The 15,727-nt window shown below is 38.0% G+C and overlaps 3 protein-coding genes across 3 annotated transcripts; all 3 read right to left on the bottom strand.

Moving 5' to 3' along the window:
* Nucleotides 1–1,346: 1,346 nt before the first annotated feature.
* LOC110752110 (AAA-ATPase ASD, mitochondrial) lies at nucleotides 1,347–3,342 on the bottom strand. Its single transcript, XM_021952710.2, has one exon. The coding sequence runs from the start codon at nucleotides 3,121–3,123 to the stop codon at nucleotides 1,576–1,578; it is 1,548 nt and encodes a 515-aa protein (XP_021808402.1). The 5' UTR covers nucleotides 3,124–3,342; the 3' UTR covers nucleotides 1,347–1,575.
* A 1,757-nt stretch (nucleotides 3,343–5,099) lies between these two features.
* Nucleotides 5,100–7,758, bottom strand: LOC110752055 (transcription initiation factor IIB-like). The gene is made up of 7 exons (XM_021952642.2): nucleotides 7,142–7,758; nucleotides 6,914–6,938; nucleotides 6,489–6,618; nucleotides 6,276–6,400; nucleotides 6,063–6,151; nucleotides 5,652–5,728; nucleotides 5,100–5,581 (listed from the first exon to the last, which is right to left on the bottom strand). Exons 1-7 carry the CDS (start codon nucleotides 7,495–7,497, stop codon nucleotides 5,451–5,453), a joined length of 933 nt encoding a protein of 310 aa, XP_021808334.1. The 5' UTR covers nucleotides 7,498–7,758; the 3' UTR covers nucleotides 5,100–5,450.
* Nucleotides 7,759–8,645: 887 nt separating this feature from the next.
* On the bottom strand, nucleotides 8,646–12,547 carry LOC110752105 (Galactosyltransferase family protein). Its single transcript, XM_021952706.2, has 7 exons — nucleotides 11,239–12,547; nucleotides 10,486–10,718; nucleotides 10,114–10,404; nucleotides 9,885–10,013; nucleotides 9,616–9,789; nucleotides 9,371–9,478; nucleotides 8,646–9,260 (listed from the first exon to the last, which is right to left on the bottom strand). The coding sequence occupies exons 1-7, from the start codon at nucleotides 12,053–12,055 to the stop codon at nucleotides 9,051–9,053; spliced, it is 1,962 nt and encodes a 653-aa protein (XP_021808398.1). The 5' UTR covers nucleotides 12,056–12,547; the 3' UTR covers nucleotides 8,646–9,050.
* Nucleotides 12,548–15,727: the final 3,180 nt, after the last annotated feature.

The raw sequence follows: 15,727 nt of genomic DNA, 5'->3' as shown, positions 1-15,727 counted from the left end.
ACTCAAGCAGATGCAGCAATCTCTGAATTGACATTTTGGTAGAACTCTTTCTTTTTAGAAAAAGAGATTAACACCATAATTAAGTTTTGGTTAATGTTTGGATGTGACAATATGAACGTCTTTTTCTAACACATCACCCCTCTCCTAAACACACGAGAGCTATAATGTTAGTCAAAGGAAGGGTCAAAAGAAATGAAGCATCATATGATGGTTCTACTAATAAATATTCTCCAGCCAAGCCAGCTCATTCTTCAGAATACCTTTATCAAGAGATCTTCTTATGACGGTAAAAAATATACATCATGAATGATTCTTGCTCAATGCCCCCACAAGCAAATAGGCATACTATTTGCATGCAAACCTGGCCTGTACCTATACCCATTATTTAATGTATGAAAAAGACAAGCTGCCTAAAATTATTTCCATGAAATATGAACCATCCAATTTCCAAACACTGTCCAAAAACAACAACAAAGATGTTTCTATTGCATAGGCCAGTGGTGGGGTCCAATCCTTCATCCATCTTCTTCCATCAGATATCTTTGAATTCACTTTTTAGTTTTTATTTGATCCTTTGGTCCAAACATTGTATCACAACACAGTGAGTTTGGTGGGAGTATTTTATCACATGCTAAGAACATAAGAATTTAACATGTGTTTCGTGAAGCAAATATGATTGTGGATGCCTTAACGACGAGTATGTGACATAATTATGCGCATCCTTGCGCTTGGTTTTTCTAATTACCCTATTTTTCAGTCGTTACAATTTGTTTTGACTTTCGTAATATTGGAATCCTTGGAGGATCTTCGTCGTAAATGTTTTGCTTGTTTCATTCATTTTAAAAAACCAACTGAGCGAGTTAGTCAGATAGTGTCCAACACTTTGTGGGAGAAAGTGGTGCAATTGCGTGGCCACTGCGTAAAGTCCCTTTCAATTTGGATGAGTTTGAGTTACTTTCTTTCCAAGTTGGAACAAACAAGAAATCCAAAACGATCGAGCACCAAGTCTACATCACTCACGTGGTCTTGTCCTATCACTTCTGCCACTTTATAGTACGAATTCGATCGAATTATCTCACGAGTTACAAAGAATTTTTTTGTTCTTGGTTTTAATAAAAATGCCCATCTGTTATGTTATGTGGGATTTTCTGCACCACCGTATGTTTTTACCACTGATTCTGAACTAAGAAGTCGAGTATGTATATTCGGAGAGACGGTAGACTCTGAATTTGAACTACACATTTAAATACTAATCGACTTGTGAGATTAGAATATTTGCTAGCATGTATACTTTCATATATAAAAATCTATACCACTGAGAGTCAAAATGTACTACAGCACTAGTGTTAAGCAAAAAGAACTTTATGTACTTGATATTTAATCACCCAAATGATAAAAGTAGGAAGGGTTTTGGATCAGCTCAACTCTAATTAGTATTTTTGCTTCAACAGAGATCTTTTGCAGAGCTTTTTACCCAAAAGGTGAATATTAATTCTTAACATCATCAACTCAACCCCATAATCAGCCACTTGCCCCTCCAGAAAATTCAAAATTCTTTACAAAAGTTAAACTCTACTACAACGACACATTCGCATTGCCAACCAAATCACTCTGGACTTCAACATCTTTGTTTTCTTGTGTCTGCACATCATCATCATCCTCCTTGGCTGCACCAATCTCCTTAATTTCTTCAGCTGTTTTCTTAGCTGCTTCTTCCTTGGCTTCTTCAAGAGCTTGAATGAAATTTGAAAGACATCTCTCTGGATCATCTTGTGGGGACTTGGGCATGAGATTTTCTGCTACATCAGCAGGGGTCATTTTGACCTCCCCCATCAGCCTCTGAATTGTATCAAACATTTGATGTGTTTCAAGCTTCAGATAGTTCTTTGCCAGAACTTTGAACCCATCAAAACTGCAAAAAGAAAGCTCAATATGTTTGTCCATTCTGCCCCTCCTGATGAGGGCAGGATCAAGCTTCTCAACGTAGTTTGTGGTGAACACAACAAGCCTCTCACCACCACAAGCAGACCAAAGCCCATCAATGAAATTCAACAGCCCAGAAAGAGTGACCTTGCTGCTGCCCTGACCCTCTTCTTTTGGTTCCTTAATTCTCTCCTTACTGGACTTAGTTTCATCTTCCAAAGAAGATTTGTCTGCTTTCTTCTTCCTCTGGCCTGTAAGATCAAGTGAGCAATCAATATCCTCAATCACAATTATAGACTTACTTGTGGTCTCAATCAAAAGCTTCCTAAGCTCTGTGTTGTCCTTGACAGCAGTGAGCTCAAGATCATAAACATCATAACCCAACAAATTAGCCATTGCAGCAATCATGGTAGATTTCCCAGTCCCTGGTGGCCCATAAAGCAAATAGCCCCTCTTCCAAGCCTTGCCAATTCTGGCATAAAAATCCTTGCTTTTGCTGAAAGTCACCAAATCTTCAATGATCTCCCTCTTCTTCTCTGGCTCCAATGCCATTGTTTCAAAAGTAGCTGGATGCTCAAAAACAATGTGGCTCCACATGGTCTGCTTGTAGCTAGGCCATTTGTATCCAGGACTATTTGTGTAAAGCTTCCTCTGCCTATTTCTCACCCTGATTTCCTTGCCTTCCCTCACCACATGGTCTAAATAAGACTCTGTAATTACATCCCTGTACTTCTTGTGAAAAGTGAGCTTGTAAAACCTCTTCTCCTGCTCTGGATAGTAAGACATTGACATTGATCTTCCTGGAGACACAGATTTGGACAAAACCCACCAAACCTTAGCACCCTGAAAATCATCTGTAACTCTCTCGTACTCATCCATGCTCAAAACCAAGTTGCTGCTGTCTTTGACCATCTCTGCCTTGAGCCTCTTGGCGCTCTTTGAAGTGTTGTTACTGAGATAGGCTTCCACGGCAGAATAGGCCTCGCTTCTCTTGAGCCTGTCCCCAGTGAACTCATGGATGGATATTTTGATGTAGGGGTAAAAGTAGCCCATGATTCTGTGTGAGTATTTCTCAAAGAACCTGCGAAGCTCGTAGGGGCAGTACTGGCGGATGATTGCCCAAACGAACATGAAGCTGGCTATGGTTGAGCCCATTGTTGCCCACATCTGGGTCATTGTTGATGATGGCAGGGGCATCATTTTTCTGGCTTGGTTTTGTGGTTCTTGAGTTGAAGTATATAGGATTTAGATTTTATGGTACTTGTGTTGGTGTTTTGATAAGACTCTTTGGGATTTCTATTGGCTAAGGACTAGACCTTTTCTTCTTCATGGCTTTTGTGTTTGATTTTGAGTGAGACTGTAAACCAAGGGTAGGTAGATAATGAGAGAAGAATGAAGTTTATAAGCAAGACTAGTACACTAAAAGGAGCCACATTTCTGTATCACATTAGCTTAAGAAGATTATTTGTGGAGAGAGTCTCTTTTTTGGGTGGAATCACGGTCTGACACGTGTATAAAAGTAACTTTTCAACAAATAAATAAAAATACAAATTTAAGCACTTACACCAAGTTGTGATTTACACTAAAGAGAAATAATTCATTGTAGGTAAAAAATACGGAATTGTAAGTTACAATAATTAACTGATCATATGATCCAGCAATTGATATGTTTAATAAACGACATTACTTGGTGATCTAATATGGTCAAAATGTGAACCTTTTTAATCACTTTTCTATAAACAAATGACGAAAATTAAGGGAAATTATGTAAACGAATTGTAAAAGAACAAGATTGCAAAGAGAGAGACAGGAGATTAAAACAAACAAAACACAAACTTGTGGCATGAGTATGAGATTGATTGGTCATTGGTGGGGCTACGTGGAGTGTGAACCAGATTAAAGTACAGAAATTGCATGGGATGGGAGGTGACTAATCCATAGCTATAAGGGTCAATTATTGAACACGTGTCACGCACATAAGACACCCCGAGGAAGAAAGTGGGTCTGCGCATGGGATTAGAAATATTTGGGTGACTTCGATTATTAAACAAAATGACAACTTTTTGCTCTGTAGCTTTACGTTTTCCTCATCATCTTTTTACTAATGAGATTTTGGATATTCCATCCATAGTTTGATGTAAAGGACTTTCTCTACATTAACAACCACATAAATTGGTTAAGAGCATTCCTTTCACTCGAGATATTAGGTTCGATTTTCCTTTCTCCATCGCTTGTATCGCACCAAAAAACGTACACATGATTAAGAAAGAGTTGCCTCTGGATGAACTACAGATTGTTTGGTTGATCACTCGAACAGAACCTCACCCCAAAATCCCATCATGCAATTTGCACACACAATCTGCTTGCTTGTAAGTTGTAATTAGCAAAAGTGACGTGAAATGTCGAGGAACCAATTTTTTCTTATGGTTTGGAAATCATCCACGTAAGTATGGAAGACTGTCGTTAATTGTTGTTCATAGACAAAGTCTATATATGCTCAAATCAATGTCTGGTTAGTGCGTGGAAACATGATTGAATTTGAGACGAGACGACCTTGCATTTCTTTCTGTCATGTAAACATCAACTTCCTTGGCTTCATCATGATGATTGTGAATGAGATGAGATTCTCTGCCCTATCAAAACTCATACATCTTTGGTTCGAATCAAACATTTGATGCTTTTCAAGATTCAACTTGATGATTCTTTTCAAGCATTTCCAACTTGTAAATAATCATGAAAACTTTTGCTACTTCTTTTGCCAAGTCTTCTTTTTTATCACTCATGTGGTTGGTTTGGTTAACTTCCTCCTTTGTTGGGTTGAAGAAGATGATGAATGGTTCAGTAACATAACGTCACTCACATGGATCTGTGGCAGGCCAGTTTCCCAACAACAAGTACATTGAGTTTGAGAGGTGCAACAGAAGAAAAATTGTAGACCAGTTCAAATTTGGTTTCTATGTTCTAAGCAATTTCTCTCTCTTTTTACTTACTTTTGAGGTACATGGAGACTGGAGGGAGCTCTTTCTCCTTTTCCCCCAACCTTGAAATTATTGGACTGGTTATGCTTGCCTTTGTAGCACAATAATTTGCTCGTGAATGAAATCACAGAAATTGTCCACTGCTATAGAAAATTTTGTAATTTTGTGGAAGATGAAGAGCACCATATTGCAAGTCAAATTTCTTCCAAAAGGGGTTGGGGGGTTTATGGTAATTCACCCACAATAATTCCAGATAGCAACTTCACTAGATAAATGGTTCCATGCCAATACAAGGGTGAGGGCCCTTTTACAAACAGATTTAGAGGGGAAAACTCAATGTTTGAACCATTTCCATGAGTCAGATTCAATTATATTCTCTATCAAAGACTATGAGGTGGAGGGAAAGCCTGTTCTATTTACATGGGAAGTAAAAATAGAACAACGAAAAGAGCAGAAAGAATTCCTATTACCTTCATAAAATGAAGGAAGAAGCATTAAATTGTTTTTGATGCTGCATCTGTTATTGATAGCTATCACCTTCAACCAGTTTTAGTTGCAGAGATTCTTGACATCTTCCTCCTTGGCAAACCAGTAAGGTATTAGCCGTGGCAGATGAGGATACAAGTCTTTGTAGGAATTCTTGATGGTCCCTTCAGCCACTCTAGTAGCGAGCGAAATATCTGCAATAAAATGGAACTTAGTATAGGCTTTTGCAAGAGGATGAATAAATAGGTACCACAGCTTTCTAACCTTTAAAAGTCCTTTTGTCATCCGATAGTTGGGTTATGATGTATATAACTGCAGCTGCCACCGATATCGGGCTCCTCCTGCAGAAGTGAGAGGGCATTACTTATATTAACTTGAAAAGAAACCATCAACACTAATGCTTCAAAAAATTTGAAATATAGGGATTTGGTTGTATGTTCTGAATTTTAATATACTTCAAGATCCAAAATTTCAATTGGATAAAAGGAAAGTTCTTAGTCTAATTAAAACACTGATGAAGGCATGGATTTGGTTTGGATATCATGTTTCTCCTCCGCCCTTAGTTTAAATTCATGCATAAACATCTAAGGACTCCCTCTCCTCTTGTGCAGTTATAGCATAAATATAATACTTTGATTTCTAGCAAACATAGCGCGGCCAACAAGAAGATCTAACCTTATGACAAGATCTTCAGATTTCTGCACAGTTTCTTGGGCAGCCTTGACTTCCAGATTCTTCATTCCAAGAATGGAGCAAAAACGTCTCTACATAAAAAAGACGGAAAAAATTATGTTATCATTCAAAACACATCTCTAACAAGAAAGCTAAACATTGAGATACATATAGACGCAATGTATGTAATGAAGAGAGCTCATGTAGCAAACTCACCAGATAGTCTCCAGCATGAATAGTTCCTATTTCCTGACCTATCTCAACCTCAAGGTGTTTCCAAATGAACTCTTTGGCCCGCCCAATTTCTTTCTTGCTAGCTCCACTGACTGCAGAGCATATTTCTGTTGAAACCCACAAGTTTAGCAACTCCCATGCTCACAAGAAATACAAAACAAGTAAACCATTACGAACACGAAAATGCCCTCATACCTTTCACAGTACGAGGCTTATTTTCTTGTCTACAGGCAATGTAGAGGCAAGCAGCCACAACTGCATCTTGATTGCGTCCTCTCAGAGGTCTTTGATCTTCCACCTTCTTATATATCTCATTGGCTCGATCCTGGTAATCAGAATAACAAAACCATAAAGATCACATCATAGTTCTAAAGCAAGAAATGATGCATCAAAAACACATACAAAATAAAAAATGTAACTTCAATTGAAGCATTGGTCATGTTCGAAATATTAACTAATGTTTGAATCATCTATAAACACGAACACAGATTGGAGGACAAAAAAAGTAAGGCATTTCCTTTGACTTCTATTGTAAATCAAAATACCAATATTGACAATTTGAAAACAAACCAATTACATAAGCAAAAGACGTGGAAATTATGGTAAAGAAACTGATATACCTTTATGGTTGTGACGAGCCCCAACCTGCAGTGACACGCATAAATTGGCATCAGTTATGTTCAAAATCGACACTGTTCATCAATAATGACGCAATAAATCATAAAAGTTTCTTTCTTTTTAACTTTTTAGTACCAAAGTTTTAGTCTTTCATTTTCCTACACTTTCCCAGCAACCAAACAGCAATTAACACAACATTTAACTAAAAGTCTAAACCAAACAAAACGGACCTGTCGGCCATAATACCAATAGCGCTGAAGATGTTGAGAAGATGACGGTCGGGTTTAGAGGCGCGGCTCTGCCACCTGCCGACGGAGGAAGGCAAGGCATTGGAGGAAGCGCCGTTACTGGGACCGGCGATAACGGTGGAAAGCCCACCGTGGGCCAAAATCGGGTTAACAGGTCCGCCGACCCGGTTCAGGTCGTTGCCGTTGGACTCGTCGGCGAAGGAGCGCCACTCGGAAGTCTTGTCGACCGAGCGAGACTCCAGCACGAGCCCGCACTCCGAGCATATCGTGTGGCCCGCTGAGTGGTCGAACACAACCTCCGTCAGCATGTTACAGTCGCGGCAAAATATGTCCGACATTCCACAAATGTTTTTTTCTTTCTCCTCTGACTTATCTTTGGGATTTTGTCTTGTCTGTTTCTGATTGACCGTTATAATTTTTCTGTTTTTCGTTTTTGGGGGTGTTTACAGTGAGCACTGTAAAATGTTGTGAGCGGTAACGGAGGGTTTTATTTTATATATACATTGGAAGGGAAGGAAGAATGAGGGTGAAATTGGAATTTTGGATCTGCCTTTATTAAATGCAGGGGTGAGTTGGTGAGTACTGGCCGTTGGGTTTGATAGGGCTAATGGCTTGATATGGGAATTTGATAGGGATAGGTTCAATGAACAAATTTATCTTGTATAGAGAATTTGGGATGTAATTCAATAGCATATCCAATTTAAGATATTGATTTTCATGCAAATCAATGTATAATACTTAGTTTACTTTTTGGTTTGACTTTTATGTACGAGTGATTATCGATGAAAATAATATCACATGACATGTCAGCACGATATTTCGACAACCCGCGTGTTGTCACCTTCATGTCATTCTTTCAATTATTTCAATCCATAATTTCTCCTTCATTTACTAACATGTAAAGAATAAAAAGTGATGTGAGTTCCACATTAAACTCCTTTATCTAAGACCTGAAACAATGAATTAGATTAAATGCGTGAAGTAATTGATCTCATACACATTTATTCTTTCCCGATTACAAGTGAGAATGCCATTAGAGTCCCAATATCCCTCTACGCAATTGGCAAAGTACATTGACAAAAGAGCACCGCCAGTTGCCCTAGTGGTTTTAGATTTCTTATTTATTTGTTCATTTACGGGAAGATCATTAAGCCTTGAGGCAAGAATAACGCGCCATTCCTAAATTGCTAATTACTTTCCAAAGCAAAATATCAAGTCGAGTTTGGGAGGCCCTTCGAACCGGCCGGTCCATGAACATTGGCATAGGGAGAATGGACCCGGCGCAATAGAGCGGGTTCAGATATCGGGTTGCCACCAATAGCTGAATACTATAAACAAATTCTTCGATACTAAACCGTCTGAATCCAAACCAACTTTTGTTTGTTTTTAAAAATTAAAATTAAAATTAAATTAGTGGAGAAACTTGAGGACCAAAGTTGTAAGCATTGAAACCAGACTCACTGACAACACAACATCAACAGGATGATTGTCGTTTGAAGATCCATGTCCATGTGAAGAAGAATATATACCACTTTCCAGTGGGCACATGGGTGCTCTGAATATAAATTATATTCATCTCATTTCCATCTGTTGCTCTCCTAATTCTAAATGCAAAATTACAGCACCTGGATTTGTATGCAAATGTTCCCTACACATATCCGGTTGGACCTCGTCATCGTTCATCGCCTTCCTTCTGGCCTCGGGTCGAAAAACAAAGAGCAGGAACAATAAAAGAATATATGGAAGGCAATTTTTTTGTACACGGACCAGATCATATAATCAACCAACCAACTTGTCCTACACAGACTACACAATATGATGGTGCTATGACTGCAAAACTTCCATGTTCTTTCCTAGATTCTCAAGATGGGGGTCATGAATACCACAACTACTATCTCATGCTGCAACACTGAGGCCGTCCCAGCCGTTTCAATTTGTCCCACATGCAGGTCATCTGTCTCGGAGACTGGTAATGGGCTGTATAATAATCTTCTATGCACCCGAACTGGCAGAACTTCAAGCTGTGTATGTACTCTACTGGTCTTAAAGTGTTGAATTTCTCAACCCACATTCCCATGCTTACATCTTCCATCTTAAACAACTGCAAAAAGTTCAAATTGTTTATAATCAACTTAAGCATGCCATCCATCACAGTATCGTATGCGGCGTGTGTGTGTGTGAGAAACAGAGAATGCATGTAATGTTACTTACCCTTAATTTACGTCTCTCAAACTCGGACACTACGAATTTTGCAATGTCAGATGACAAAATGTAACCTGGTCCATTTGCATAAGGTGGATAGTCTTCTTCTGGCCACTCCTGAAACCAGAAAACAGTGAACAAATGGCTATGAATATTAACATCAAAAGTGCATCAATACATATAGAAGACCGGGCTGGGTTTGCAATTATTCACTACACAGTATAGGGTCTCAGAAACAGTAAGTTCGTTCATACCTCATATGTCACAGCCCATTTTCCATAGCGTAGAGGCTTGTGGTAGTAATTTATGTTCCCTATATACAAGCTCCTACCCTCTGGTACTTTATGTGCTTCTTTGATAACGGCATCCACCCTAACAAATGTGTCATCATCACACTTCATAATGTACTTAGCAGACATTGTACGAACCTGAAACAGAAGAGACACCATTATTAATAAAATTATTGCGAGGAGAATGATCAACAATATCACATCTTCATTTATGTGTTTACTCCACAACTCACCCCATATTCGCAGATGGCAACAGTTTTCAAGACGACCAGGTCATAGTTATCCATGTAAGGCACTATAACAATATCACCAAAAAACTCTGCTTCTTTCTTTAGCTCGATATTCACCTCCCCTTTAGCATGCTGTCCTCAGATATCAACAAAAAGATTGAGAATCTAACACTGAAAAATTGTACATCAACCAACCACAAAATATTCAAGGGCCTTTATTGCTACCGCTTACCAGTGCTACAAAGAAACGAGCTACTACTTTTGATGATTGGATAAGACTGTACTGCATCCAAGACTTCCTTACTGCCATCCTCTCAACAAAATGGTTGCCTGCAGAAAGGATACCAATGAAAAGTTCAACACCTCCCTCAGAAAGAGGTGGGGCACGCCATCTGGTTGACATCTCAAGATGCTTCTGTGGAGCAAAACTAGGATGGGATGAAGGCAAAGATGCGGCAAATACAGAGTGCAGATCAACATCCCCACTCAGAGACAGCCCAGTGGCATCCTCAAGAGAAAATCCCTGTAAAAAAATATAACAAAATCTTAGCAAAAAAATCCCATTAATCATCATGAGGTCAAGAGGAAGTAGAAAATTACTCACACTATGATAAGGAAAAGAGGCGATATGCCTCCCATCGACATTAACATGATAACCTTCCAAGCCAGCACTAAGGGTTAAAACAAACAATTTCTCCTCTGCAAATGGGTATGGCCAGTCAACAGGCACCTTTTTAGTTCTGCCTACCAGCCTGCTCAACCACCATGTTGCCTTAGACTCCACTGAGCGACTGTCATCATCACGAATCCATTTCTCACACTTTACCTGACCATCAACTAAAACCAGTCTACAGAATTACTCAATTGGTGGTGGCACATCAAAGAAGAATGAAATCAAGGAATACTGGGCAAAATGGCTAAGAATCACAACGATAGAAGCAAGAGAAATGAGGCTAAAACGCAAAAAAGGAAAATCTTTTAATTTTCATGTCGTTCTCTGGAGCATATTATCAATCAGCAGTTATTCACTATGCTCATAACAATTAAAACACATTTTGATTTTTAATTTCTACCCCGCATGCTGATCATTAAGCTGGCATTACCACACCACACTCTAAAGCAAGACTTTTCTATTCCCTCTTCAAGTAGCTTAGCTACAATGTTCTAATCCAACGGCATGCTAAAAACTCGAACAACAACTGATGTACTAAACCCACTTCCTTTTCCCTAACCAAACAATATACAAATTTACCAAATGCCCTCATTCTAAGAAAACCATGCAAACCAAACGAAAACAGAGCAATTCATAGCATCCACACCTAACATAACCAATATAAACTTTAAAATAATCACTTACCAGTTTCATCATCAGCCTTGGATTTCCAGCCCTCGCAGCGAAGCGCCGATCCCCACTGCATCCTATAACAAGTGTTGAGTTCAATCACAGGCTTTCCACTCCAATCCCCTCTCAACCTTGGATTGAAATGCAGAAGCCTTGGTGGGTCCTCACCCTCCACAGTCTTCAACCCCAACAACTCCACCTTGAACTGCGAAACCATCACCGACTCTCCGTCATTCACCAGCGCTATATTGGGATGAGCCTCCTGGTGCGCCGCCTTGGGCCTCCCCACCAGCGTTATGTGCGAGCCCAATGTCAGCCCACACGGCAGCACCATGACCTTTCCCTGGGCCGAAAACTCCGACCCGGATAACGAAATCGAATGCTGGCACGACTCTGATCGGTTCTCGAACCTTTTGGCCTGAATTCGGACCTTTCCAGCCTGCAACTCTTCCCAGAACTTCTTCCCCACTTCCCAAGCAACCTTGGCCGGCTTATAAAGCTGGGAATCGAATGTTTTCGGGTCGAATACTAAACCTGAGACGATTTTGGACTCACTGGGTCGACTCTGAGTCGGCTGGTACGAGTTTTGTGAAACTTGTTCGAGAGGTCGACTTGGGGCGTCTTTTTCTTCAACGGCTTCCTTGCTCTGGAGCCTGTTGGGTCGAGACAAGGGATCCTGAGAGATGATACTGAACCCAGTTCTCAACACAAAGGGGATTTCCACTGTGACTAACAGTAGGTACAGAAGCCCAATAGCAATCAGAATCTGAACTGATCTTTGCCTGGTTAGAGAGAAGAAGGTGCCGAATCTGTCCAATTTGGCCCTCCTCATCCCCAATCTTATAAAACTCAAAACCCCAAGAATTTACCAGCAAGCAAACTGCTTTCCAACTGGCAGAGCAAAAAAATCGATTTTGAACTCTGGGTTTTGCGAAAAAATGAGTCTTTGATTCAAATTCAAAAGTTAGTTAGAGAACCGGAGGGACGGGTCAACAAACTTGCAACACAGACGCGTAACGAAAGAGTTAAGGAAGAAGTAGGGGGAGGAGGTGTTTGGGTTACTTTGATTTCCAGGTCGGTCACGTTAGCTTTTTCCTGGGAGATCAGAAACAAGTTTTCTTTTTTGTTTCTGTCGGTCTCCAATGGAAACTTAAAAAAAAGAAGTGGTGCTCCGGTTTAAAACGGAATTGTGATTGAAATTGAATTTTGAAGAGACGTTTTTTTGATGCGAAGTGGAAATTATTAAATAATTATTTGTGTGCGGTGGTGGGGTTGGGGCGCCACTTCGCCGGTGAGTCCGAGGCAGAACTCTGGAGAGCAAACACGCAGTAACTACATGGGAACCCTAAAGTGACCCTATATAGTTTACTAGAGTATTTATCCACAATCAAAGGAGTGTAGGCCAAAAAATCTATAACGAAAGGAGTAATTTGTTAATTAAGATATTGATTATGCAAATTATACCTAAATCATTTATCCATTTTGAGTGTATTAATCTCAAACTTCTTCAATAAAATAAATTAAAATCACAAAACCTTGTATCACTAACAAGAATAGTTCTTTACCAGTTCAATTAGTTGGCACCTTGTTTTAGGGTTTAGGGATAATTTTAAATCATGAAAGTTTTCTATGTCAATTTTACGAGAAATACTTAGTTGCAATGGAGATAGTATTGTTCAGGCGTAGAAATGTTATTATACGTGTCATAGAATTGCTATACCCATTCCGTTTCATAAAAAAGTTTCTCCAATTTTACACCTAAACGATAGTAAAATTTTATTTCTGAAAAAGTTGAAAGACCTATCTAGATCCCTTTAGAAAGAAAAAAAAATTGAACATTATTTGTTTTTTTTTACTCTTTTGACTCTCATCTTTATCTCTTGCCACTTTTATAATGTGCGATGCACTACCAACAATTTTTAACAACTAAAAGTAATGAAAAGGTCATGATCAGATTGAAGGCACAATAGAAACAAGAAGGGAATAAAAAAAGGGCCGTTAGAACAGCGTAGGAGGCTACACACGGGTGGAAAAACAGCAAAGCAACCGTTGGGATGGTGGAGCAGCCATGCATAGCAAGTATCTCCTTTTTATTTTAGGAAAATACTTCCCTAATAGAGTGATATATGTGCAGAAGGGTTTGTTTTTGTGTTTTTTACGAAGAATTTTTTTATATGTATCAAATTGTAATTCATATGAAGAAAGAGTATCTCCTTACATGTAAGGAGGCAAGTAGTGTCCTTTATTTTACTCTCACGTGCGGGGGACTTTATATATCACTATTTCACTATTAGATTATATTAAACTGAATTGATTAACTAGATTAATTAACTTGTCTTTCTCATCATGATTAATGAATCTCTTGGGATCTTTATTGAAAGGTCCGCCTGTGATTTTAAACACCTCATTTTTAGGTGAAACTTTCCCAAAACCATCCCTTTGTTTTTTCGTCCTCCTCCTAAGTCCTAAAAATTTATAGTCCTTATTATGTAGTTGTGTTTCTGTGTTGAATTTCATAGCCATTGTTAGGGTTCTTAGAAATTCATGGGATATGTCTTGCTCATATTTCAATGTCTATGAATATTGAGAATAGAAAAAAAAAAAATTACCATGATACTGATAATATAGTCATTATTATCGTAGAGTTATTTTATCACTAGATTCATAGATAACTAATGATATAGTTAAAACTAGGAAATGAGAGTGAGTTAAGTCGTCTTTGCATAACTTATTATGCTCTGATTTGTTCTAAAACTTCCACTTTGATCACTTTGTTCTAAAAAATTGTTTTTTAATTAGCTATAATAAGCCCTTGATTATGGTAAATACCAAATAGGTGCACTTTAATTAATTACCAACTGACTAGGGACGTACGGGAAATATTTGTTTCTTCAATTACACAAAAGCGCTTTAGAAAAAAGTTACTTTTGTAAATGGTGAACATATTATTTCCTAACTAGCTTTTGTGAAAGGAACAAGCAAGTCCCTCCAATTATATATGTTGAAAACCTCCCTTTCTCGATCGGGTGGGTGCAAAGGCTTTTTGGATGAATTGAAGAGAGTGATGTCAAATGATTTGACTTGGCAAAAGGAGACATCATATACACATCACTTATTTATACGCTTCGTAGATATCGTAAAAATTAGCAATGTAATTAAGGTGCTTAATTAGGTACTTTACGTTAAACTAATTCAATTCAAAACTTGAAGTTGAAGGAGACTCCTTCAATAAAAATGTGCTTAAACCATCTCATGGGTTTATAAATACACAATCTAAGCACCATTTAAGGTGTAACGTTCTCTTTTTTAAAAAATTTCTTGGCAACCTCATACATACCCACCACACAAAGACAACAAATGAGGTGGAGTATTTCATCACGTATCATATATTATGCCTTGGAATTCCATGCTTCATTTCAAGTCATTTCTTGGGTTTGTTTTTTAATTTTGTCAAGTTGGAAAGTTGTTTTCATGATCCATTTCTCTCTCTCTCTCTCTCTCTCTCATAACAAAACTTAGTTTGCACAGTTTTGATTGATCTTGACATATATATGGACTCGATCTATGGAGAAATATATAGCATGAAATATTCAAAGATCACCAACCTTAATTTATAACCAAATGGGATATGTCTTTTGTTTTCTTAGTTAGAGAAGTGAGAGTTAGACACGTTTTCCTGAGTATAAAACTTGATGAATGATATTATTATGCATGGACTTACGTTGAATAGAGATATTTAAATAAAAGGGAAGGTTTAAAATAATAATAATAATAATAATAATTTAATTTAATTTTTATACAAACGATTTTCTACTTTAACTTTTTCATGTGACATGACATTATTGACCGAAAATAACAAAAGAGTGCTATGTTTGTTGCAATCAAGTTTTTCTATGAGCGAAAACAGGTCAGGGCCACATATGTCGGCATATGTCATTCATCAAGTTTCGGTATAAAACTTGATGAATGATATTGAATAGAGATAATTAAATAAAAGGGAAGGTATTTTTATTTTTTTTAAACAATATTTTATTTTACTTTTATACAAACGATATTCTACTTAAATTTTATTTAAGTTAAAGAGAGAGGGGTTCGACTTCTAGTACAGAGTATAGCCAATTTGACTAAATCCATATCTACAAATAAAAGTAAAATTAAACATGCATGCGATATTTTTTTTTTGACAAAATGATATTCTAAATTGGACTTTAAACTACTCTTATTTGTCTGAAAAAGATTTTAAACTTGGTGTAAACGCGTCAACTGGTTCATAGCCTAATAGTAAAAGTTGCCTGATGACACTTCCCACTTCTCCTTCCAAACTTTGAAAAAAAAACGAAAGAAACAAACACACTATTCTGATTTACTAATATATGTGGCACATCTGAAATTTGACAACGCACAAATGTGACATCGTGACATGCATGGATTGAAATTTAAACAAGTCTGACTCACATCCCTCTTCTGTTTCTTTTTACATGTCACACGCACACGCATTATAGAT

The sequence above is a fragment of the Prunus avium genome, chromosome 5, assembly GCF_965620075.1.
Source record: "Prunus avium chromosome 5, drPruAviu1.hap1.1, whole genome shotgun sequence".
NCBI classification, from domain to species: Eukaryota; Viridiplantae; Streptophyta; class Magnoliopsida; order Rosales; family Rosaceae; genus Prunus; species Prunus avium.
Note: the sequence above shows the minus strand (reverse complement) of the source record. Positions and strands in the feature narration are given on the sequence as shown.